Source organism: Symphodus melops (assembly GCF_947650265.1).
Source record: "Symphodus melops genome assembly, chromosome: 6".
In the NCBI taxonomy this organism is placed as follows: domain Eukaryota; kingdom Metazoa; phylum Chordata; class Actinopteri; order Labriformes; family Labridae; genus Symphodus; species Symphodus melops.
The window spans coordinates 4,507,939-4,533,056 of NC_136696.1; the positions used below are offsets into that span (position 1 = coordinate 4,507,939).

A 25,118-nucleotide genomic window follows, 5' to 3' on the forward strand; every position below is an offset into this window, starting at 1 on the left:
CACACACTCAGGCCTGAATCACACACATGCACAAAGGACCTGTGGACATGCAGTAATGGAAATGGAGAGATTTTAGAGTGGGGCTGCTTTCCTGTGCAGGGAGCGCACCAGAGCAGTTTTTGGAGTGTGATGTTTTGCTCAAGGGCACCTTGGCAGACCTTGAATTTCCCTCGGGATCAATAAAGTATCTGTCTGTCTGTCTGTCTGTCTGTCTATCTATCTATCTTTAGAAGTGCCCTGACACCTCTCCAGCCACCAGAACAATTTCCGTTTGGTCCTTGAACCGGCGACCCTCCGGTTTCCAAACAAGATTCCAGATGGACTGACCTGTTGTCGTTATTTATTTTCATGATCTTTGTTTTTTTTGTTTGTTTTAAATAAAGTAACAATTGATGGGCCCAGATAAGTAAAACATCTGTTAAAATACTCTGTGTACGTGTGTGTGTGCCATAATCAAACCTTATTTGTAGTGAATGGTGACCACGTGAAAACGTGTTTTATATATTAAAAAACAATAAGCAAGGAAAAAGGCGAAATCGTAACAATAGGCTTACCGTAACATTTTATTTTGTTCTGTAAGAAAGTCATAATTTACGTCTGAAACTGGGAACCATTCACCTGGAGGTCTCTCGCGACACCTGCTGGAGATTCGTCGTTACTGCAGCATGTCGCAAATTTCTATCAGGCACTTTTTTGGACACCTCAATGTGCCGACGGTTTGAGTGGAAGGACCCAGAAACGGCGGCTCATCGTTGGCTCCCCGGTGGTAAAGGAATAACATCTGAGAGTCGGAGACTTAATCCACCTGAAATCTGAATCATCCTGATTAATACTGCGGTAAATATTATGTGTTAACAATCCACATCATGTCTTTAATAACATGCATATGAAATGCGTGATGAGCGCGTGCTCGGCTTTATGTTACAAAGAGAGACAAGTCTTCAGTGACGTTTCCTATGAATGAACTATAAGTCAAAGTCGAGAAAAAGTGTGCAAAGTGAAGCTCTTCACTTCAATTTAAAACGCACAGGAGGAGCAAAGATACGTTTTAACAGCCAAGTAAACAAGGGAAAAAAAACAAAGACGGTAATATGACTAAAGTACGTCTTTTATTTGCTAAGCTAACGTTAGCATTGCTGCCTTGTTACCTCTTCAACACAAACACACTTTTACTACCTCTACTTATACTGGGCGGCATTTTGTCTGCAGAGTTTTTATGTCTTATAAGGTCGCGAAAAAGATTCCTCAGTAATACGAGCTCAGGTCAGCTAAAACACTGAACAGTAGGAAGAAGATGTAAATAATCAGTCAGTGCATGTATGAACTCATTGTTTGTTGATTGCAGGTCATAGCTGGGCTCAGTGCTCGGCCCCTTCACTAAGTCTTTTGGGGGAAGTCAAAGACAGAGAGCCATGTTTCTGTACAACATCACCCTGCAGCGAGCTACAGGCATCACTCACGCCATCCATGGAAACTTCTCAGGTGATCACTGCACACTTCTCCTAGTTCACTGTTTCATGACTCTTGTCCTGCAGTGTCTGTAAGTTTTTAATTCCCTTAGACTAGAGTGTTTTTTTCTGCATGGCTTTATCGACTACCAACATGCGTGAGAGGTTTGAAGAGGTCAAAAGGTTCCAGCAACACTTGAAGATGGGCTTTATTAGACCAGACGTGTGTCGACCTCGAGCCTTTTCGTCTTTAATGACTCTGAATGTGTCGAAAGTATTAATTCACAGTAAAATGAATGTAACAGCTCTTGACAAGTCGTACGTTAAATTGGGGTAAATCGGCTCAAAGCTGTAAATGAAACGTGATAACATAATGAGCGTGAGCTGCTGCAAATAAAGATTTAGAAACTGAAGACGCACCACAGTCTTTTAAATCGGACACGTGGGTATTGGCTTTCCCGAGACAGAAAATGAAAGAAGTGAGGAGAAAACAGGCGAGACAGAAACTGAGTGTAAATATTACAAATAAGACGGGAAACTACACAGCCAACATGATGCAGCATTTAATCGATCGAGACGAGCTACTCAAAACCTGTCTACCAGCTACTGATAGTCCCCGAGCTACCTGTTAGAGACCCCTGGTCTACAGTCTCATTTTGTAAAATAAATCCTGAGTGATCGTGGATGCAGGATGGGGAACGGTTACATCCCTAGCATCAGGTAAAAATGCTTTCTGTTGATGAATTTAGGTTTTAATTATTCTGTTTCTGTAGATTAAAAAAACGTGCAACAGTATATCTCGTATTTAAGCATCCAGCCGTTCTCCTGCTCCAGTTTCACACAGTTGTGTTGTCCCTGACAGCAGCCTTCTATCAGTCCTAGTTTTAAACTGCCATCAACCACGATGAGACGTCGTCACAGCCAGACTGAAAAGAGATGTTTGTGTTTTTATAGGAACCAAGTTGCAGGAGATCGTCACTTCCAGGGGAAAGATCTTGGAGTTGTTGCGTCCAGATGCCAACACAGGAAAAGTGCACACTCTGCTCACGATGGAGGTGTTTGGCATCGTTCGGTCCCTGATGGCTTTCAGACTCACTGGAGGAACCAAAGGTTTGTACCTCAAGAGGAAACATGCTTGTGATGCAGATATGATGAGTTTGTCATGTCTCTTCTCTGACGATCCCTGGAGAAAGATCGAACATTTCTGATCTAAGCACACAAGTTTGAATTTTCCTCCCCTGTTGGTCACCAGCCGTTAGCACGAGTATGTTGGGCTTTAGTCCTGTGACATAAGTAGACAGTAAACTGATGCACAGATTAAGGTGATCGTCGTTGTGCCACATTGTTTTTCAGATTACATTGTGGTTGGAAGTGACAGTGGTCGTATCATCATCCTGGAATATCATCCATCCAAAAACATGTTTGAGAAGATCCATCAGGAAACCTTTGGGAAGAGCGGCTGCAGACGCATCGTGCCCGGTCAGTTCCTGGCTGTCGATCCAAAAGGCAGAGCTGTGATGATAGGTAAGAGAAATAACGTCCAGTTTACCAGTCAGGGGGGGTCCACATACTTTTCTATAGCTTAGGGTTTATAATTTCAGGTTTGTACTGATATTAAATGTGTTTCTCCCTCTAAAAGAATGTAGTTTTTGCAACAAACAACTTCAGTCTGCTTGTTTTATCCAAATCACACAAAGACTGCTGTGGTGAAGTTATGTAAATAGTTTTGTTCTATTAAAACAGATCTATTTATTTTTTGTGCATTAGATGTCTCACTGAATTTGTTTTTAAAGTGTTTTATTTATTTTTCTTATTTGTTCTGAATAAAGTAACCACTGAGCCAACAATCATAAGTCAGAGTTATAGGCCGGGGTTGAGACGCGCGTCCAGCTCAATGTCTGCTCTTCAAACCGTGTTCTGACTCTTTAGTGTGTTTTCAGTAGGTTTTGTCTTTGAGCACATCCCTGCAGATTTAAAGTGCGTCAGACTCTGTGAAATCAAACCTTGTCCTTTTTTCTGTCCCCTCGTTTAGGAGCCATCGAGAAGCAGAAGCTGGTTTATATTCTGAACAGAGACGCAGCTGCCAGACTGACCATCTCCTCTCCCCTGGAGGCGCACAAAGCCAACACGCTGGTCTACCACGTGGTAGGAGTGGACGTAGGCTTTGAAAACCCCATGTTCGCCTGCCTGGAAATGGACTACGAGGTACGCAGACGTTATTGTGACTGTACGGTTACTACGGTTACCGACCGTTGTGTGTTGTTGATGTGATGAGTTTTCATGTCTCTTCTCTGACGTTCACTGGAGAAAGATCAAACTTCTCTGATCTACTTTTTGGATGCTCAGCTGCTGTTTGGGCCTAACGATGATCTCATTACAAACGACGTCTTCTCTTTCCAGGAAGCTGATAATGACCCGACAGGAGAAGCGGCCGCCAACACTCAACAGACGCTCACCTTCTACGAGCTGGACCTCGGCTTGAATCACGTTGTCCGCAAGTACAGCGAGGCTTTGGAGGAGCACGGGAACTTCCTCATTACTGGTTAGCATTCAGATGCAATTGTAAAACATTGTTGTGCGAGTTGGGTCGATTTTTAAGGAATTGAATATCGTATCAGAAGAGCAGCCATCCGCCTGCATGAAAATGATTCAAGTGAAACCCTCAAAGAGTCCATTTCCTCCAAGTCAGTGTTCTTTTCAGGGTCTGGATATTTATGACAAAGTGATGCTGATGTGTCAAAAGGTGAAGTATTTCTTATCTCTGTAAACTTCACAAGATGCTCCACATTCTTTTCAGTTCAGGTGGCTGCTGCTCTGACCTGAAAGTGTCCAAAATAACATCAATCTTATCAATGTTATTCAATCATCTTAAGAGTTTATTCTTTTAAATGTCTTGCTTTAATCTTAAAGAAAAGTCTGGATTTGTTTTCAGCAGTGTTAGTAAGACGCAGGGTTCAAAGTGTTGCAGATGTGATGAGTTTGTCATGTCTCTTCTCTGACTGTCTCTGGAGAAAGAAGTACCTCTCTGATCTCAGCACGACGATACGCACGCAGCCTGAAAATCGAAGGCCGTTCCTGCTGTTGAATGCATGTTTTTTTTTTAAAGAAGCCTATAAAATACTAAACACTTGTCTGTGTAGTTCCCGGAGGATCCGATGGGCCCAGCGGAGTCCTGATCTGCTCTGAAAACTACATCACCTACAAGAACTTTGGAGACCAGCCTGACATCCGCTGTCCCATCCCACGCCGCAGGGTCAGTGCTCAGTACAGAAGCCAACAATGAAAAACACAGATTGTTCTTTAAAGTTCCCTCTACTTGCTGTTAAACTGTTCCACACGTCCTGACTTGAATTCATTTAGTCTCTGCCTTTTTCCTGTGACACAGAACGACCTGGATGACCCGGAGCGGGGCATGATATTTGTCTGCTCAGCCACCCACAAGACCAAGTCCATGTTTTTCTTCCTGGCCCAGACCGAGCAGGGCGACATCTTCAAGGTTACCCTGGAAACAGATGAAGAAATGGTGAGTGAATGGATAATCATTCATCCATACTGCTCTCTGTTTGCACTCCTTCAAAGTCAGACTCTCACGGAGAAACGACGGGAATAATAAAGAGGGGTCTTTAAGTTTGGTGCTGTGTGGATTGACTGATTCTTCAGTCCGTAGATGAAGCGTTTAAAGATGGCGGTGTTTTTGTTCTTTAGGTCACTGAAATCAGGCTGAAGTACTTCGACACGATCCCTGTGGCTACAGCCATGTGTGTCCTGAAGACCGGCTTCCTGTTTGTGTCTTCAGAGTTTGGAAACCAGTAAGTCTGTAACGACTCTTCTTCTTCACTCAGTGATTTGTTTTGACTGATCACGACTTTGAACCTCTTTGATCTGAGATTCCTCGACTTCATTCAGAATGTCACTTGATTGTGTTTGTTTCTGTGCACCAGCTGTGTTTGTGTAGCGCACTCATTTGACAATAAATAGAATAAAAAAACCTGTCGGACGGTACTCGCTCACCCACCGACTGCTATCACTGCTGTGTCATAAGTGTGACGTGCAGCTGGTCACACCTCTTCTCTCGTCCCTGAAGACGTTAAACGCCATTTTGCTCTTGCAAAAAGTAATCAACAGCGATGTAGGATGGTACCTACACCATTTTTCACAATGCATTGTGGGATACAATTAGTGCACTATGCAGGGCGAGGCAGTACTCGCTCAGACTTTGCACACCACCACAAAGTGGCGTGTTCACTGTGAAGTGATTATTTGTGGGTGTGTTTGTGTTGCTTCTTTTAGCTACCTCTACCAGATCGCTCACTTGGGTGACGACGACGAGGAGCCGGAGTTCTCCTCTGCCATGCCCCTCGAAGAGGGAGACACCTTCTTCTTCCAGCCCCGCCCACTCAAGAACCTCGTGCTGGTGGACGAACAGGAGAACTTATCACCCATCATGTCGTGCCAGGTCAGTGCGACACGAACGCTGCTGTTATTAAAAGCGTGAATTTGAGCTCTTCATTGACGAGACTCTCGTGTGTGTGTTTCTGTTTTCTTCATACAGATTGCTGATTTGGCAAACGAGGACACGCCACAGTTGTATGCTGCCTGTGGACGTGGACCCCGCTCTACTCTGAGGGTCCTCAGACATGGACTGGAGGTACCAACACACTAACGATAACGAGCGCGCGCGCACACACACACACACACACACACACACACACACACACTGTGTTGGCTGAATAGTGATGATACGTTTCATGTTTCCACTTGAAATCAGCACAAACACAAACTCCTCTGTTTCCTGTCTCTTCTCCTCATCAAACAGTGAGCACTTATCTGCGGCCACATCTGTTTGAGTCGGCTGGTTAAAAGTCCTGCTGCAGGCCCGGGCGCTGTTTTTCCAGCACAAGTTCTGTGCGTGTGATTCATGCACTTATCTTTAATGTTTGTGAGACTTTCCGAACAAAGCCGTCCAGTCAACCGTGTGTGTTTTGCGTCACTTCCCGCCTGCCTTGTTTTGGCTGATTGAACATGTTAAGTCAGTGGCTGATGAGAGGAATCTCTCTGATTGGCTGTTCGGGTGTCTCGTTTATCTCCAGCTCTCGACGCACGCCGCTGTAGTATCTCACTTATTAGTGCTGCTTCTTCTTGTCGCCTCTTCTTTTCTTTTTCCTCTTTATTAAATCCGGGCTGACAACGCCAGCGCCATTTTTAACTTCTTTTTTCTTTTATCAGACATTATTCTTCATTAGAGTTTACATATAATACCGTGAGTGATGCGCCACAGCTGTGAGAAAGAAATTTTCTTCTTTCATAACGACGGACTAGCGCCGCCTCACGCAGGCGCAGAACGTACGTGCTGGTTGTCTGGCTCTACTCTTTGCGTGCGACTTCTTGTCTGAGACGTGAGGCGACGCCACAGGCGGTTTTCATGGCCGTTAGTTCTTTGCCGTCTTGGTGCGTCAGGGCCTTTAGTCACGTAAGGTCGTTCAAAGCGTAACGACAGACTGACATCTTTGGATTGAGCCTTCAGTGCCACGATAACATCTGGGAAGTGGATTGAATCATTTTCCTGTCTTTCTTCTTTTATTATTCCTTTTAAGGTGTCAGAAATGGCCGTGTCCGAGCTGCCCGGTAACCCCAACGCTGTGTGGACGGTACGCAGACATGTGGAAGGTAAAAACTTTGACGACTCTTGTAAATCACGTTTTATGATGTCGGCTCAGAGTCATCCAAAACGTAGATCAGAAGGCTTTTGGAACAAATGCATTTCTCACAGATTTTTTTAACAGTCATGTTCACAACTCAACATCACATAAAGTGTTTGTTCTGTGTGTTAACCGTTCACTCAGTACACGAGTGAAAGGTATCTTCTTCTCACGTAAAGCGTCTCGTTTTGTTTTTATATGAAGCCTCAAACGCGTTCAGTGTTGGTTTTCTAATCCATACTTCATGTCCTCTTTTCGTTTTCAGATGAATTCGATGCCTACATCATCGTGTCTTTCGTGAACGCCACTCTGGTTCTGTCCATCGGAGAGACGGTCGAGGAAGTGACTGATTCTGGGTTTCTGGGAACGACGCCCACCCTGTCCTGCTCTCTGCTCGGTGAAGACGCCCTGGTGCAGGTGGGTGCTGTGTACCTGTAATGACACTGAAGTGTCAGATATTTAAGATTCACACATCCAGATAGACACTGAATTCTTCTCCCGGGGGGGAAATTCATCTCATACAAGTTAACCCTTTGAATCCTGAGCTTATTTGTTTGAAAAATTATATTAATTTTTGCAATATCGCAAACCTGCTTAATGAAGCATTTGAAATCTTATAAAAACAGGTTGCAATTATTTACGAATAAGAGCAGCTGTAGAAAACTTTGAAGCCTGCACTTTGGAGTGAATGTGCCTGCATTGCTCTGCGTTCGCTCTGCGCTGTGCAGTTACATGATGAGGTGGTCACGTGGTTTGAGCACATCGCCGTGATCTTCGGCTTCTGAGGGTTAAAATATTGAACTAGATGTTAATTATTAAAAAAATGACTACAAACATAGTCGTGAATAATTAAACACTGCACAGATGGATTTAAAGTCCTAATAGTCTCTGTAGTCTTAAACACTTATTATTACTCATATTCCCGGGCGGTGACGCTCCACTCACAGCGCAGGCCATGTGGCGCAGCAAGAATAGCTAAATGTAGACCTCACCAACCTTTCTGCCTTCATTTTTCTCCTGCTCGTCCCTCTGTTCGTCCAGGTATACCCAGACGGCATCCGTCACATTCGAGCGGACAAGCGTGTGAACGAGTGGAAGACTCCAGGAAAGAAAACAATCGTCCGCTGTGCTGTGAACCAGCGACAGGTCGTCATCGCCCTCACCGGAGGAGAGCTGGTCTACTTTGAGATGGACCCGGTAAGACCTTTAAGTTCAGTGATTTGCTCAAAGGCAGGGTCGGTCATTTTTGAAAACTAGCATGTTTTTTGAAAGTAGCATCCTCTCCGTTCTCACCTCCTCCCCTCTGTGCTCCTTTAAAAGCCCCGCCCCTCACCTACAGTACATGCACTAGCACCATTGGTCCAGAAGTAGACCTCAGCTCATGCTTTGAGTGTGGGCTTGTGCATGCATGGGGTAGAGAGGCTTGATTGGTTTATAAAAAATGAACCGTCATCCCACATTGGTCGAAGTTTTTACAGACTTGCATCTGCAGATGATGGATTTTCTTTTTTCAGAGGACATAAGATCTTAATCACTGTCAGGACATAAAGACAATTTCAACCAAAAATTTAAAAAGTGTATCTGGAGGAAATGACCTACCCTGCCTTTAAGTAATGCTGTGGTCCTGATGTTACACGTTCAGCCTTTCACATCATGGGACACTTGAACCTCATCGTCTGAATGAAATCTGGATTGTGATTTGTCATGAAAATGACTAGATGTAAGTGAAGTGTAACCTTCCTCTGCCTCCCTCTAGTCCGGCCAGCTGAACGAGTACACTGAGAGGAAAGAGATGTCTGCCGACGTGGTTTGTATGAGCCTGGCTAACGTTCCACCCGGAGAGCAACGTTCACGCTTCCTTGCTGTGGGACTTGTGGACAACACAGTCAGGATCATCTCTTTGGACCCTTCGGTATGCACACATACAAACGTTTTTGTAATGTTGCCTCAGCTGATCTCGCATGCTGTTTTGGAGGAATTCTTGTTATTTTGCATCCAAATAATTCTGAAAACATTTCAGTATGTCGTGTGAAACAACAATCAGAACACTTCCAGAAATGGAAATTTCTCCCCGCCTGCAAAAAAAATTGGTTTGGTTTCTTTTCAGAGATAAGTGCTTCAATCTTTATTCTCACAACAGTTACACCCAGCCTCAGAGGAAAGAGCCTAACCTGTCTAATGTACATCAGCTATCAGCTGACAGACGTCACTGAGCTGCTGACTCATCTGACCAACAAACCAAGTCAACCTTCTAAATCAAGTCAACAACCCAAACGTGCCAGAAGTTCACAAAGCCCAGTAACTTGTCATCATGAGCGGTTCATTAAAGTGTGAGAAACTGACCGTCACTATGAAACCACTATGAACCAATCAAAAAAAAAATGCCATACTTAACTATCAAAGCCGTCCTGATGGTAAGAAAATGTTCTGAAAGAGACAAAGATGAACACCAGGTTCTTGATGGATTTGATTGATTCAAGTTGTCTAAGAAAGCAAACAAACAGATCAGAGTTTAATATAGTGCTGATGTCCTTTCATGTCTTTCTCTACGTATGTTCTTCGATCTGTACAGCTCGATACATTGATCCCTCAAATGCAGTCATCAAAGATGCACAACAAAGACCAGATGGCCACTCAGCTGGAGAATAACAGTGTGTGACGATATGGTAGTCCATACAGCGCCCTCTGCTGGTGACAGAGACCCGCCAGTGTAATACAGTGAAACTCAAATTAATGCTTTTTGACTAGTGGAAAAAAAATCAGTGCACATCTGTGATAAGATTGGCTGACACCAATCGTCACTTGATGTGTTTCTATTGGCAGATACATCAGTCTGCTCTCCTTTTGAATCGGCCTCTAAATATTCAAAACGTGTTGATGACTGATTCGTGAAGTCCGTCCAACAAAGCAGAGAAGAGCGTCTATTTTCAGCTGTTCTGTCTTCTTTTATTTCGTGATTTTAACCCTCTGAATCTTTGTCATTGACAGGATTGCCTTCAGCCGTTGAGCATGCAGGCTCTGCCAGCCCAACCCGAGAGTCTGTGTATCGTTGAGATGGGCGGGGTCGAGAAACAGGACGAGCTGGGAGAAAAGGGAACCATCGGCTTCCTCTACCTCAACATAGGACTTCAGGTATCCGCTCTCCTTCACCAAACGGATCGTGAAAGTTTGACTGTTCTTCGAACAAAACATTTCATGTCAGCATCTGATCAGTGACAAACATCATTTTAAAAGACTTTTTTGGCAAACGTGCTAAACATTTTTTCAAAGTTTGAAACATCCTAAAGCAAAGTCGAATGAGTATAAACCTGAGCAGACAGCAAACAGATTGCTTCTGTATATTGACATTATGCTCACGTTTGTTCTCCTTTCTCAGAACGGCGTGCTGTTGAGGACCGTGCTCGACCCAGTGACGGGCGACCTCTCCGACACGAGAACACGCTACCTGGGATCACGACCTGTCAAACTCTTCCGAGTCAGGATGCAGGGACAGGAAGCTGTACGTGTCTCAAAACTCTCCATGTAATCGTAAAGAAGTGTCCACTTGGTCGCTGTAAACGTGTTATTGGCTGCTCGATCACGAGCTGTTTGTCTCTCTCGTCCCTGACAGGTGCTGGCCATGTCCAGTCGCTCCTGGCTCAGCTACTCATACCAGTCTCGCTTCCATCTGACCCCTCTGTCATATGAAACGCTGGAGTATGCTTCTGGTTTTGCATCGGAGCAATGCCCAGAAGGCATCGTGGCCATTTCCACCAACACTCTGAGGTACGGACACGCGTCTTCTTACTGCCACTGCCTCGTTCAGAGACGCGTCACTGTTCACTTTCACATGGTGCAGCATTTGTTTTTATTAATCAGTATAGTTCAGAACTGGAGAGGTCAACCTTGCTGCATCGCGTGTGAGCTTTGGCCTCAGACTCGGTCAATCTTTCTTTGCTATTCGATGGAATCGTATCATCTCACATCCCAAAAACCACGCAGCAGAATCTGGCCTTAAAAACACACTCAGAAAAGTTACTTTGATTGATGGAAACCGGCGGCTGCCAAAACATGTTGTTTGACTTCTTCTTGTGTAACAAGTCATTTATCTCCAATAAAAGTTACGCCCCACCTCGGGGAGAAGCCTCACGCAACATGAGAAATGGACTCGCAGCGTAATTAGGACTAGCGACGCAGTCCTCAAAAATATTTGTTTATGTTGTCCTTTAAAGTTTAACTAAAACTAATACTGAAGAGAACAAGCTTCCTTTTTCTCTTATTGTGAAAAAAAGACGTTTTATGCTGAATTTATAGTGTAAATGTTAATATAGGAAGACGGTTATATCTTTGTAAACGGGGTCGTTTCAGCCTGTATAGAAAGTAAATAAAGAAAACAAGGCCTTTAAATCCCTGATAACCTACAACACAGTTATTGAACTTAAGTCCTACGTGCAAACATCACTCAGCCGTCACCCATCAGCTTGAAAAGATTTCTTCTCTTTATCTGTCCTACAGAATCTTAGCTTTGGAGAAGCTGGGAGCCGTCTTCAACCAGGTGGCGTTTCCTCTGCAGTACACACCCCGGAAGTTTGTCATCCACCCCGAGTCCAACAACCTGGTTCTGATCGAGACCGACCACAACGCCTACACCGAGGCCACCAAGGCTCAGAGGAAGCAGCAGATGGCTGAGGTAGGAGCTGCACCTTCAGTGTGAAAGGGGAGGGACGGGGTGTTTTTTGTTTTTATTGAAGAGGTGGATAAGAAAGACGATTGAGTGCGAGTTGAGACAATCACACATTTATTTTATCATATGATCTATTTGATAGAGGTACAGTCTGAAAACAGCCAACCAATGAAAGTGTCAGTGTTTTAATTTGACACTAAATTGCATCACCTGTCCGTTAAAGACCTTTTGTTGTGAATAGAAGATAGTGATGTGAAAACAGTTGGAACAAAAAGATAAAGAAAGTTTAAGCCTTGAATCCTTGGCTTTATTGTGCACTTTAACATCCTGCACAATAATGCTGTTCAGAGTAAGACTTGATGGTTAATGGCAGCTGAGTGTTTCTTTATGATAGATAGATAGATACATACATACATACTTTATTGATCCCGAGGGAATTTATTCATTTTGCTCCTCAGCTGACCTGCCTTGTTTGTTGTTTTTTTATTGACGGCTGCAGGAGATGGTGGAGGCGGCTGGTGAGGATGAACGAGAGCTTGCCGCTGAGATGGCTGCCGCCTTCCTCAACGAGAATCTACCCGAAGCCATTTTTGGCGCTCCTAAAGCCGGAGCGGGACAGTGGGCCTCTCTGGTGCGTCTCATTAACCCCATACAGGGTACGACGCTGGACCAGGTGCAGCTGGAGCAGAACGAGGCTGCTTTCAGGTGAGTCCGTTCAGCATCACAAGGACATAGAGACATGAGAAATGTGTTACTGAAATCACTGTGTCTCACACGGTGTAATGATTTGCTTGTTAGAATTATGAGTAATCCTAATGAGCTAAAACTGGGAAGGCTGCTCTCTGTGTTCCTTGTCTGCTGAGAGGTGACTCCACATGCAGAGCGTCTTCTGTGTCTGTAGAGGGGTTTAAAGTCTGAGTTCACGCCACAGTCTGTTACAGATGTTTGTGTCTGCCATGACGTCAGAGTGTGACCATGTTTCATGATCTTATCTTGTCAGTGATTAATGTCAGCACCCTAATATTCCCAGAATCTCACTTCTTCTTTCTGAACTGTTTCTTATCTGAACTGGATTTAATTTGCTCAGTCGATATCGAGGGTTGACAAACCAGACCGAGGACCTTTTCAAAGAATCTTATTTCTTCTTTGTGCGCGTGATTGTTAGAGTCAGAAGAAAATACTTATTTTGTTTTGATACAAAGAAAAACCTTTTATAGACTCAGATTCTCATCAGTCCTGCTGAAGAAACCGCCTCACTCGAGCATATTAGCATTATTAACCCTAACCCACCTTTAATCCTGTAAACTATACAGTATATAACATATTCACACACACACGTGTGAATCGATAGCCTCACCAGCTCGCTAACACAAAACGTGTTGGTAACCTCGTCATGCTGGAGTGAATGTCACTTCACTCAACACAAAACACCTGCATGAAGAGTGAAAATACTATAACAAGTTGCATTTAAAAAGTGATGTCGTTTGCAATGGGTTGTGGGATTTGTAGTTCCTTGACTCCTGAAGAAAAACATGCACAGTGTATTGTACTTTTTCTGTTTTATTTTAATGAAATCTATTATAGTCCTAGAATATTTGAGAAGCTGGTTGTCTTGGTTACAGGCTTCGATCTCTTGGTTTGAGGATTTTGTGAAATGTCATTGGAGGATTTGAACGAGGAGATTTTACTTCTGGAATCAGCAGCAGAAAAAGCACCGGTTCAGTGTTGAGCTGTCCGAGTTAACTCGTCGATATCGGTGGAGTCTTTTTAAAAGAAGAGCCGTTCTCACCTCCTACCTTCATGTGTTTGGTCTTTTTCAGTGTTGCAGTTTGCCGTTTCACCAACACAGGGGATGATTGGTACGTCCTGGTGGGTGTCGCCAAAGATATGATTCTCAACCCCAGATCGGTGGCTGGAGGATTTATCTACACGTATCGGCTCACTGGGGGAGGAGAGAAGCTGGAGTTTGTGCACAAGGTGAGTTTGACAGTGGAGGTACTGGGAGGAGATGAAAAACTGAAACTGACTTAATGACACACTGACTCGATGACCTACATTAAGAAGACGGACTCAGTGCATAGATTTCTCTCTGTCTCTCTCTCTCTCTCTCTCTCTCTCTCTCTCTCTCTCTCTCTCTCTCTTTCTCTCTCTCTCTCTCTCTCTCTCTCTCTCTCTCTCTCTCTCTCTCTCTCTTCTCTCTCTCTCTCTCTCTCCTTCTCCCCCCTGATTTGTCCAGTAAGAGCTTTTAAAGAGTTACAAGGAAGTGGCTTTTTTGATTTATCAGTTATTTATTGTTATTGCACATGGCATATTACTCTCACATTGTGCAGGCCTAAATCCCCTTTAATGTACATGTATTTCTGAATGAGATCGTTGGACATTGTGTCCTAATGTGTGAAGTGTACGTGGAGTACACGGTGAGATTCATCTCACATCCTAACCCTAACCCTGGAAGAAAAGGTCCGTATTGACTCTTCGTTGGACACGGTGAATTTAACATATTGAACTCATAAGCTGTTCTTGCCCTTCTTAACCTTTAACATATACTCCCACTGAACTGTTTGTACCACCGTATCTCCCCATCATCACTCATCATCTTCTTAAAGACCCCTGGTGAGCAAGCGTTTGTTCATGTGGGCATGTTTGTAGGAAGACACTAAATAACCCCCTGTGGAGATTTTTAATGAAAGCTGGAAGCCTGAAATAGTTGTGCATTCACACCACCACGGTGCTGGGAGAGATCCTCTCTGAAGCATGAGCTGATCACGTTTCTCTCAGTGTGGTTCTAGAAACAGATCCTAGAACTATGAAAAAGTTCCTGCGCTCTGAAATGTCTTTAATCTGAAAAGGATGCATCAGGAATCACAAGATCAAAGTTTGTTGGCTGAAAGACGACCCACCACTGAGTGAAGATATTTATAAAACACCTCCAACTGAATCCTTATTGGATGAGCAGTTCTTCTGACAGCCTCATCCATGACGACATGACTCGACAGTCATGTTGCTCTCACCAGTAGTTGCTGCAGCAGACCATGAAATTCAGTCTGATGGGTTAAAATCAGCAACACAATGAAGTCCCATGTTTGTCTGTGCTCAGCGGTCTTTAAATGAGGTGACGGGGCGAGACGTTGGACTCTTACATTTAAGCTAAAACATGAATCAAAGCGATGACGGGCCTGTTTGAAGTCCACAGCAGCGGCACAAACTTGAGACTGAAATGACTTCCTGTGCCTCTTGGACAGACCTCGACCATGTTGAACTTTACAGAAACATTCAGGACAAAGACAGAAACGTGCCGTTGACTTCACTGATGCAGCGCCGTTTAAAAAACACCGCTCAAACACTTTTAAGGGCCCAGATGCAATAAGAAGTAAGACATTTATAGACATGTTTTATGTTGTCTGTAATTACTTGATACGAAAAGGACGCCTGATACAACTTGACTTGTGACCACTGTAATCTTGTTTCAAAATATAATTTATCTACATTGGGTCAAGGGTTCATTTCTGATATGTGGCCTCCCTCTTTGAACTGAAATTGTAAAGTCATAGTCGTGGTTTTTGGCTTCACCATGACTGTCGCCCTTTAGAATCTGATCTTCTTTAAACCCAAAGGGGAAATATTTTAGATTTGATTAGGGTTTTTTTTTGGATTTTTTTCCAGCATATTTTCTGAAAACCAGATTTTCTAAAGTGATTAAATCATCTTTGGATGCCATGTAAGGACACTCAGCCTGCAGTAGGTACATGGTGTTTCATTAAAATGTATAAATTGTCTGTTTTTCACAAAAACAAGAAGAAATCCTGCGAGAGCCCAAAAACGAAACACTCAAAGCTTTTTAACCTTCACACACTGACGGCTCACGCTGCTGTGTAAACTAGACTTAGACTTAAACTTAGACTTAAACTAGTCCTTTCATACACCATGCACTGGGAACAACTTGGGACTTACTGTCCGAGGACTAATCAGACGCGTGTCTGCAGGAGCTGGGAATCAAACCCTAAACCTTTGTGTAGAGAGAGCCGCTTGAACAGCAGTTCAGTGCTTCTGCTCCTTCATGCTATAAAGCTGTGAAGTGCTGCTGTGCTCAACTAAAAAAAAAACAGAAAATCTCGCAGAAGATGCTGTTTTAATGTGAATAAAGTGCATTGTGTCCAACATACCAGAATAAAACGCAGACAAAGCTGCCATCTTTAAAAAGACACATACTGTACCCGACATGGAACGATTGAGAATTCACCTGCAGTCATTGTTGCTCACAAGCTTTGAGGAGACGTAGCTTCCCTTCAAAGAACACAGTCGAATGTTAAAAATAAAGCGTGTGGCGTCCTGGACTAAACGAAAGAATGAGTGTGAACCTCTGAGCTCGTAGGAGAGCAAACTCCACAAGAGGAAAACCGATGAGTACGAGACTCTTTGAATAAAGAGTTTTTTGTCCTCACAGGATTCATGTTTTTTAAAAACAGAACTTGTGATCATCAAAAAGGCCAAATCCCCCAGTCGGAGAGTCCCATGATGAAGAAGAGTCGTTTGCAGGGGTTTTCCCTTTTTTATTTGTTCCGATGTCTCTCTAAATGTTGTGATCGTGAAAATGTGTCACAATGAACAATGTTGTGTGGTAAACAACTCTTTGGCAGAGTTGGCTTTGAAGCTTGTTCATATCTGCTGTTTTCTGAAGATATTTCCAAAGATAAGTTATTTGTGCTTCTGATTGGCAGACGCCTGTTGAAGATGTGCCTTTGGCCATCGCTCCGTTTCAAGGAAGAGTCCTGGTGGGAGTCGGGAAGCTGCTGAGGATCTACGACCTCGGCAAGAAGAAGCTGCTTCGCAAGTGTGAAAACAAGGTAAAGAGACGAGTCGAATACAGGAGGACGGGACTATGGGGGACGGGATTATGTCCAATCAGTGTTTACATTTTAGTTTTGAGCAAACCAGCTGAAAATCCCTTCATTAGTGTTGAAGTTTGAGAGGCACAGTGTGTAAACACACACACACACACACACTGTGCTCTTCTGTCACGCTTGATTACGTCTGTCAGCCTGCTTCTGTGACGTTCAGACAGCAGAAGAAAGAAGCTGCAGATCTTACAAGTCAACGTTGAAACTGACTCACTTTGTTGATAAAGTTTTGGATTTTAGTCATTCTGACGTGAACTCGGATTATTTTCCCCTCTCATCAGCCTCGATCCTTGTGATGTAAAGTGATTATTTAAACATCCTTGCAGCCTCTTTGTCTCATTAAAGCACACACTTTGTCTCCTGTATGAACTGACTGGATTATGGTGGTCAAAATTTCGGATCACTTTGACCACACCTCCATCTAATTCTCATTGACTGTTTAAACAGGAGCAAGGCTTCAGACATGTCACTCAGTGGATATTAGAGGATCATTGTGAACTAAAGTACCTATCAGTCTATTTAATTTCTCTTTGTCCTTCCACGCACTGCCTCTGTTTTTATTCTTCTGAACTTCTTCACATTTAAATGAATTAACGGGAGAGGAAATCATCGTGCATGTTACTGCTCGCTGTGAATTATTCTGGGTCTTTGTGGACGGACACTTTTCTTTAAGAAACTGTGTGTGTTGTTTTAGCCACATAATGAGTATCCACCACATATAGAAGGTAAATGTGCGATTGGCTGAAATCAGTGCGTTTGTGTTTCTGAATCTGAACTTGTGGGAAATCCTTTTTCTTATCTGATCCAATTTAAGAGCCATGAAGGTGAAATGCTGTTTCTGTGTCCTCCTGCGAAGACCTTGATGTTCTTTACATCTTAACAGTTCACAAAAGCCTTTCTATGAGAACTTTAACAGTTTAATTCAATAATGGAAAGTCTCCTGAACTTCCACCGCTTCCTTTGTAGATTAGATGGAATTCCGAAGCACGAAATCTTTAGGACAGAATTAGTGCCGTCTGTCAAAGTGCCTGCTTTATACACACACACACACACACACACACACTCCAAAATTAGCCCGTACCACGTGCAGGTTAGCATCTCCATTACTGAAGAAGAAGCTCTATCTGCTCATCTTTCACTCCGTAGCTTCTCCTGCAGCACAGAGGCAGAGTGAGCTATTTAGAGAATGCAGCAGGATGTTATCGGGATGACTGACCTGGAGCGTGTGGGAGAAGGTGGTGACCTGTAGACCTTGTGACTTCTGCACGCAGCCGCTAGGATCTCCGCGCCTGTAATTGAATGGCTGCATTATGTTTTCTCCTCACGCCTTCAGTTGCTATAGTTCAGGCAGAGGACAGATATTCTTATTTTAGCGTCTTATTGTGAACTCTGCCACTTCGGCATCTTGTTTTTGTGTCGTGTTTTCTTCGACGTGCGTACATGAGCCGGCAGGTCAGGACATTTGGAGGAGTCCGTTCAGGTGGCAGCGATACGGCAGCTTGATGGTTGGGCTTGTTGAAGCTGTTCATCAAACACATTGTCAAATTGAACATGGAAACATCACACCTTCAATAAAAACCTTCACATGTTTTACTCTCCTCTTCAGCATGTTCCCAACCTGGTGACGGGCATCTACCCGGTTGGCCAGCGTGTGATCGTGTCCGACGTTCAGGAGAGTCTGTTCTGGGTTCGCTATCGACGCAACGAGAACCAGCTCATCATCTTCGCTGACGACACTTATCCTCGCTGGGTGACCACGGCCTGCCTGCTCGACTACGACACCATGGCCTCCGCTGACAAGTTTGGCAACATCAGCATCGTGAGTATGAGGACCCCTTGGTGTGTGTGTGTGTGTGTGTATAGAAACCTGTGAAGCTTTCTAAAGCTAACAAGCTAAAGGATAAACACGTCTTCACCTTCTGTGTAATTCTCTCAGGTGCGTCTTCCCCCAAATACAAGCGATGATGTGGACGAAGACCCCACAGGAAACAAAGCACTCTGGGATAGAGGCCTCCTCAACGGAGCGTCACAAAAGGTAAAATAATCATTATTAGAAAGTGATCTGACAGTCAACATGTTTGATACCAGAGGTTTTTAAGAATCCATGGTACCATGAACTCAAATCCTCTTAAAACGAGACAGAAAACAGTTATGGTCCATTCACATTCAATGATACCTCTCTATTCCATTTGGCGTGTCCTGAAGACCCAAACACCTGTCTGTTACGACCCGACGCAGAGAAGAGGAACTGACACGGTCCAAACTGAACCAATAAGTTTCGGTTCTGATTATCAGTTGCCGTGGTAGCGAAACAGGTATTGATGTAATTTGTTTTTGTTTCGTTGCGTGTTTACAGAATTTGTTCATCACGTATTCTGCAGGAAACGATGCGGACATCAATTCTCTAACAGCCAGATCTTACTGCTCGCAGCTGTTGTTGCTCTGAAGTGGGTCTTTAATTTGACATGATCCTGAGTGAAGACAGGCCTGAACGTGGATAAAACGTGTGAAGGCTATTTCCATGCTTTTGCTAAAGAAGCATAAAAAAAAAAAACCTGTCATGTCTGAACATCAATTACTTTTTATTGATTTCATTTCAAGATTTTGTGAAGGAAAAATGAAATGCAGGCTGCACTTAATGCTGACACGACGTCCCAACAAGAAAGAGATGACAAACTGTCACCTCCACAGTTTAATATCCAGTTTATAAAACCTGTTTTGACATCTTTAAAGCTGGCTGTGTCTTACACACTTTGACCTAAATAGCTGTATAAAAAGCTGACGCATGCAACTGGTGCAGAAGCCACCATCAAGGTGCAGGACTGTGGCCTGGTGCAGGACTGTGGCCTGGTGCAGGACTCTGCCCTGGTGCAGGACTCTAGACTGTCCACCAGGACTGTGGCCTGGTGCAGGACTCTGGCCTGGTGCAGGACTCTGGCCTGGTGCAGGACTCTTCCCTGGTGCAGGACTGTGGCCTGGTGCAGGACTCTGGCCTGGTGCCCTGATCTGCCTCCTCCAACCGTCAACACGTGCACACACTTGAGCTGCACAATACCGGCAACCACAAGTTTAGCCTACTGACACATGCAATTGTGCAAACAGACAGAATGAAGAAATGCACATCTGATCAGTCATCCCAGATTGAAGTTGTGGTCAGGAAGTGTTTAGGTAGCAGACAGTTTGGGAAAGTCCCTCTGATTGAGACATAAGTTGGTCCCAGATGTCCTTGTGACAGTGTTTGTTAGCTTGATTGAAAATGTGTTTGGGTTTGGAAATGTACTGCGTCTGTTTTTAGATGTGGGTGTGGACGCATGGATTCTTTATCCAAAATTGTGTGTGCTTGTTTGCATCAGAGTGGATGAACTCAATTACCCATACACGGCTTCACTTCAGGCTATCATGTATTAAATTAAATGCATTCCGATCTAAATGTACGCCCAATAAATACCAGCACAGTCTGTGAAGCCCACGCTGGGTTTAGTTAGTGCATGTAGGTGCAACAGAGACCTTCAGTACTAATGTGAAGACGGTCAACCTTTTTCTCTCTTGTCCCACCTCCCCAAATGATAGACCATGACGGCTTGAACTTGTGCATTGTTGGTGCATCCCGGTGCTGCTCCCTTTCTGACCCTCATTCCAGCTGTGCACACGCATGCATGATGCCATCTGAGAAATAAGCTGTGTGTTCTTAGTTACCTTTTGAATCTTGTTGATGTTAAAGCGCCGCCATGCTAAGTGTTGCCTCATCCTTTATTTTTTGACTAACACTCGTCCTGTTTTGGACGTTGTGTCCAGTGGACGCTCATTCAGGGTTCTCGGGGAGAGCTCGAGAGGGATAATTGGAGGCTGCCCCCGAGAGAAGGAGGAATAAAGAGCTCTTTATCTCAGCCACCCCCCAAATCCACCGCTGGCTGATTAGCGGAGCTGTGTTTGCTTCATGTCTGACTCAGTTGTGTCTGGGGAACATAGTTGCATGCACAACATATGTGACACTGACGCCACGAGACCAAAAAGTCCCAGGCTAATACTGAGGCTTTATTACTGCCCAATGCTGTCTTTGTATTGGAGGTAAATCCTGATTACCATCTCTAATTATTGGTAAAGCAGGTTTTTGATGATTATTGGATTAGGTCTGACCATCCGGACCAATTTCCTCTTTGCAGACGATGACTGTGTGTGTCTTTCAGACCGTAGAATCAGCACAGAGCCCGGTGTGTGTACGTGCACTTTTTACTCACCTTTTGAGCAGACCTGAAATGGCTTCAGTTGGATATCTGATCACATTTCTTATTTTAGCAGAGTATAATTTTTCATGACTGTGAAAGGGGCTAGAAGTTCATCAAGGGGTCAGTCCAGTAACTGATATTTGGATAGCCTTGACTTCGTGTCAGTCGAAGCTTCACACAACACCTCAAATCAGAGAAGCTTTATGTGAGCGTTTGAAAACCAGATTCTTCCTCCAGATTGAGAAGAACACACTTTCAGATGCTCCTGATACATAATCAGATTATATTTATTATTCTAGTACAATGTATTCATTTTTTAATAATGAAACTGTCATGATGCCTTTGATGTCTTGTGTAAAGCACTTTGAATTGCCTTGTAGTTGAAATGTTCTGTATAAATAAACTTGCCTTGAAGTCACGTCATAGCTTTTTCTAAGTGTCCTCCAAGAGAAAGCATCCTGCAGCACGAAAAGTAGACTTCTTGTATTTGCCTTGAAAGTTGATAGTTTGGTTTTACATATGAATACAATGTTCACAGTAAGACTATAATTCTCGTTATGCAGGAGAAAGCCTTTCCACAGCTTCAGGTGTGATCGCTCACAGTGGCTGACGGGCGGTGCTCAGAGCAATCCTCTTAACAGACGAGACAAATTTAAACTGGAAAAAATGTGGAGTGCACCAAGAACAAGTGAAGTGTTCCTCGAGCATCAACCTCCATTAGTGAAAAGTGAAGCCATTGCAGAAGTGCTAAACTGCTTGAGGCTGGCTCCAGGAACACAGGAAGTCACCAACACACAACAGGCGGAAAATCCATGTTTACAGTAGAAACGAAGCTGAGATGATTGACAGGTGGGCGGGATGTCATGGTTCATCAACAGGCTTAAAACTCACCTCAACTCTCAGCCTGTCGTTGGCTTGACTCAAACAGAATCCCCTGCCTGGCTGATGTCACTCAGCTTTCATCCATTAATCATTAACCAATGATAAGAGACGGGGCACATCACAGTAAAGTTCCTGTTCCTGCCCTGGCCTGCACCCAAACTGCTGCTTTGTCTCACTGACCCTTTCTATTGGCTGTCTGGTACACACAAGTCTCAGGCGCTGCACAACAGGAAATCAACATCAGAATAGATTCATGGGTTCAACATGGAAATGTTTAAGAACTATAACATTTCTAATGTATTGTTTTAATAATGAAGGTCACATGAAGGAATGTAAATACTAAGTCACCTCCGGTAGTGAAAAGCAGTAAGGGGTCCTGAGAGTGAATCAGCACAGATCTCCTCCTGACTCTCTCCCTCTGTCTCTGCAGGCTGAAGTGGTTGTGAACTACCATGTAGGAGAGACGGTGCTCTCTCTCCAGAAAACAACTCTGATACCTGGAGGTTCAGAGTCGCTGGTCTACACGACGATATCCGGAGGCATCGGCATACTGGTCCCTTTCACGTCGCACGAGGTATGACAAACGTTCACAAGCGTCTGCTGTCCTGATAGACTAACACCTTAGTCTCCTCTCTATAATATACATGCTTGCTCGGCCTGTCTGCATTTACTGTTTCACCTTTTTTTTTTTTTGTCTTCGTTCACTTTTTACCTTTTTAGCAGTTTTTTTTTTTTCCCTCTGGTTACTTTATTTCAAAATAAAAGCAGGGTTGGATTCAAACAGCAAGTAAAGTGATTTCAAAACAAAAGCCAAACAATTTTATGGTTAAAATCTGAACTGATGTAGTTTCAAACATCAGTAAAAATGTGGTTGATCATGATTAACTATTGAAATGTAGTGATTAGACATTTTAATCTTTTCACACTTTTTTTGAAAGATAAGTTTGGGTTAAATTTGTCTCCCGCTCCCCTTGTTCTCAAACCTCTCTCTTTCTCAGGACCACGACTTCTTCCAGCATTTAGAGATGCACATGCGCTCTGAGTTCCCCCCCATGTGTGGCAGAGATCATCTCAGCTTTAGGTCGTACTACTTCCCAGTTAAGGTTTGTGATCTTTTCCGCAGAGTAACTTTCCCCTGTGAATCTTTTCTCCAAGTTCATTTCAGCATCAAACGATACACCCTGAGTCACCTTCTGTCCTCTGTGTTCTCGTCTTCAGAATGTGATCGATGGAGATCTGTGTGAGCAGTTTAACAGCATGGACCCTCACAAGCAGAAAAGTGTTGCAGAGGAGCTGGACAGAACGCCGCCAGAGGTCTCTAAGAAACTGGAGGACATTCGCACTCGCTACGCCTTCTAATCAAACGGTGTCCTACAGCAGAGGTGGACACAGACGCACTCTGCTCACCATAACTCTGTCTCTCGCACACACACACACACACACACACACACACACACACACACACACACACACACACACACACACACACACACACACACACACACACACACACACACACACACACACACACACACACACACACACACACACACACACACACACACACACACACACACACACACACACACACACACTGTTTCGCCGGCAGTATGCCCTTTTTAAGAACACATTGATGGACTTTTTTTGTATTTTTTTAACGACTGCCTGTGGTAAGGCCCACACCTGAATATAATGAAACAAAGATGTCACCATAACGGACCTTCAATATTTAGAGCGTGTGAACGTCCACACTGGTTGTGTGAACATCCGTCAGTTTCCCACCTTCTGTAAGCTGACTCAGTCCTGAGAAGTTTCTTTGTTACTCACACCTCCTGTGTGCTGCAGTCAGAAACCAACCACCCATGAAGTGACGTGCATAGATGCCATTAAATGGAAACCCTGGCAGGAAGCTCTCAATCTTCCACTGCAAGGGTTCCCACCAACAGATGTGTGAACACTATTTTCACAGTATCTGCTGTCATGAGCGTCACACACACATTTCACACACGCCTGCTCCTTCCTTTCTTAAAATAACAACTTAGCCACTGGCTAATCAAAGCACGCGTTTTATTGACGACTCGTAATTAGAAAAAAGCCGACTCAGTCCGAGCCGAAGTCGCTCTGAATGGGTGGGTGGAAGAATACTGAAGGTTTGCACAGGGTGGTGTTCTTCTCAGTGCTGTAAAATTCCCAACCTCAGCCACAAGCGCGGACATAGCATTCCTCAGTAGTCACTGAATTCAGGGGTTTGTGGGACGGGGGCAGTGGTCTCTTTTTTTTTTGTAAATAAAGTTGTTGTTTTTTGTGCTTTATAATACCATGTGTTTGTGTCATTTCCTGTCACTGTGTGTGTGTGGAGAAGCAGAGCTCGGCCAAGACGTTTAGAGCTGCACCCACCTCCACCGTTCACACATCACACGTTTGAAACGACCTTTTTTAAATGAGTTTGTACACATGCATAATGAAGGATTAGAACGAGTTAATGCCTTTTTTATTTAATCAACAGTTAAATTACTTTCATTTGATCCTGATCTTGCAGGCAGAACAGTCTGGTTATTGTGCCCTGGTTGGCTGTCAACATGAATTCAGTCATGTTGAATCTTTGTCAGTGAACTGGACGAACGTTAAAGCTTTATCTGTTTTAATCGAGGGCGGCCAATCAGCTCTAGTTATGTGTTCATTTGCACTGATGAGACTGAATTGAGTTGTACATAACTTTATGAATCTAAAATAAACGCTGAGCTGCATGTTTAGCTCGGTTTGTAGAACTAAAGTTTAAATGGTGAAAGTTCAGGAGTAGGTATACTGTATTTTTAATCACACTGGTTTGTTATAACGAACAGTCATGAGTCTCAGCCGTTACATCGCTTCGAGGGGACTTCATGCCACTGTTGGTGCAAAAGTTCAAGCAGCTCTAAATTGTCAAGTGATAACCACATCAGTACCTCATTCAGCAGTCTGAGGTGTGTGTGTGTTTAGGATCACACAGACTGCAGTGCATGCAGAGACACTGAAGATTGAGTGACGCCTCCAAACTTCAGAGAGCATTCAGCAGGTTTTTACACAAATAGCTTTCTGATGTATTGAATAGTTAAAGAATTCTTTTGTTAGGGGAAATAAATATGAACTTGTTTTTTTTGCTTCATCATGGTCTGAATTTTGAGTCTTGTCTTTATTTTAATGTAGAATATTTTATTTTGAAGTTTGAAGAAATTTGTACAATGAAACCAAAACATGTTTTTTTTATTTTTTTTTTATTAAAACAAACCAATGAACCATCTTTTTATTTTTTGTATCTTTTA

General features: G+C 43.6%; 1 protein-coding gene across 1 annotated transcript; it reads left to right on the forward strand.

Annotated features, from left to right (window-relative positions):
• The first annotated feature begins 688 nt into the window (after positions 1-688).
• sf3b3 (splicing factor 3b, subunit 3) lies at positions 689-24,465 on the forward strand. Its single transcript, XM_079347113.1, has 27 exons — positions 689-837; positions 1,346-1,482; positions 2,403-2,558; positions 2,802-2,972; positions 3,481-3,653; positions 3,849-3,990; positions 4,589-4,701; positions 4,834-4,971; positions 5,154-5,257; positions 5,739-5,904; positions 6,001-6,096; positions 7,043-7,115; positions 7,413-7,564; positions 8,189-8,344; positions 8,904-9,059; positions 10,136-10,279; positions 10,524-10,646; positions 10,758-10,912; positions 11,642-11,816; positions 12,310-12,515; positions 13,631-13,787; positions 16,529-16,654; positions 18,315-18,527; positions 18,645-18,743; positions 22,247-22,390; positions 22,815-22,919; positions 23,035-24,465. Exons 2-27 carry the CDS (start codon positions 1,413-1,415, stop codon positions 23,173-23,175), a joined length of 3,654 nt encoding a protein of 1,217 aa, XP_079203239.1. The 5' UTR covers positions 689-837; positions 1,346-1,412; the 3' UTR covers positions 23,176-24,465.
• Positions 24,466-25,118: the final 653 nt, after the last annotated feature.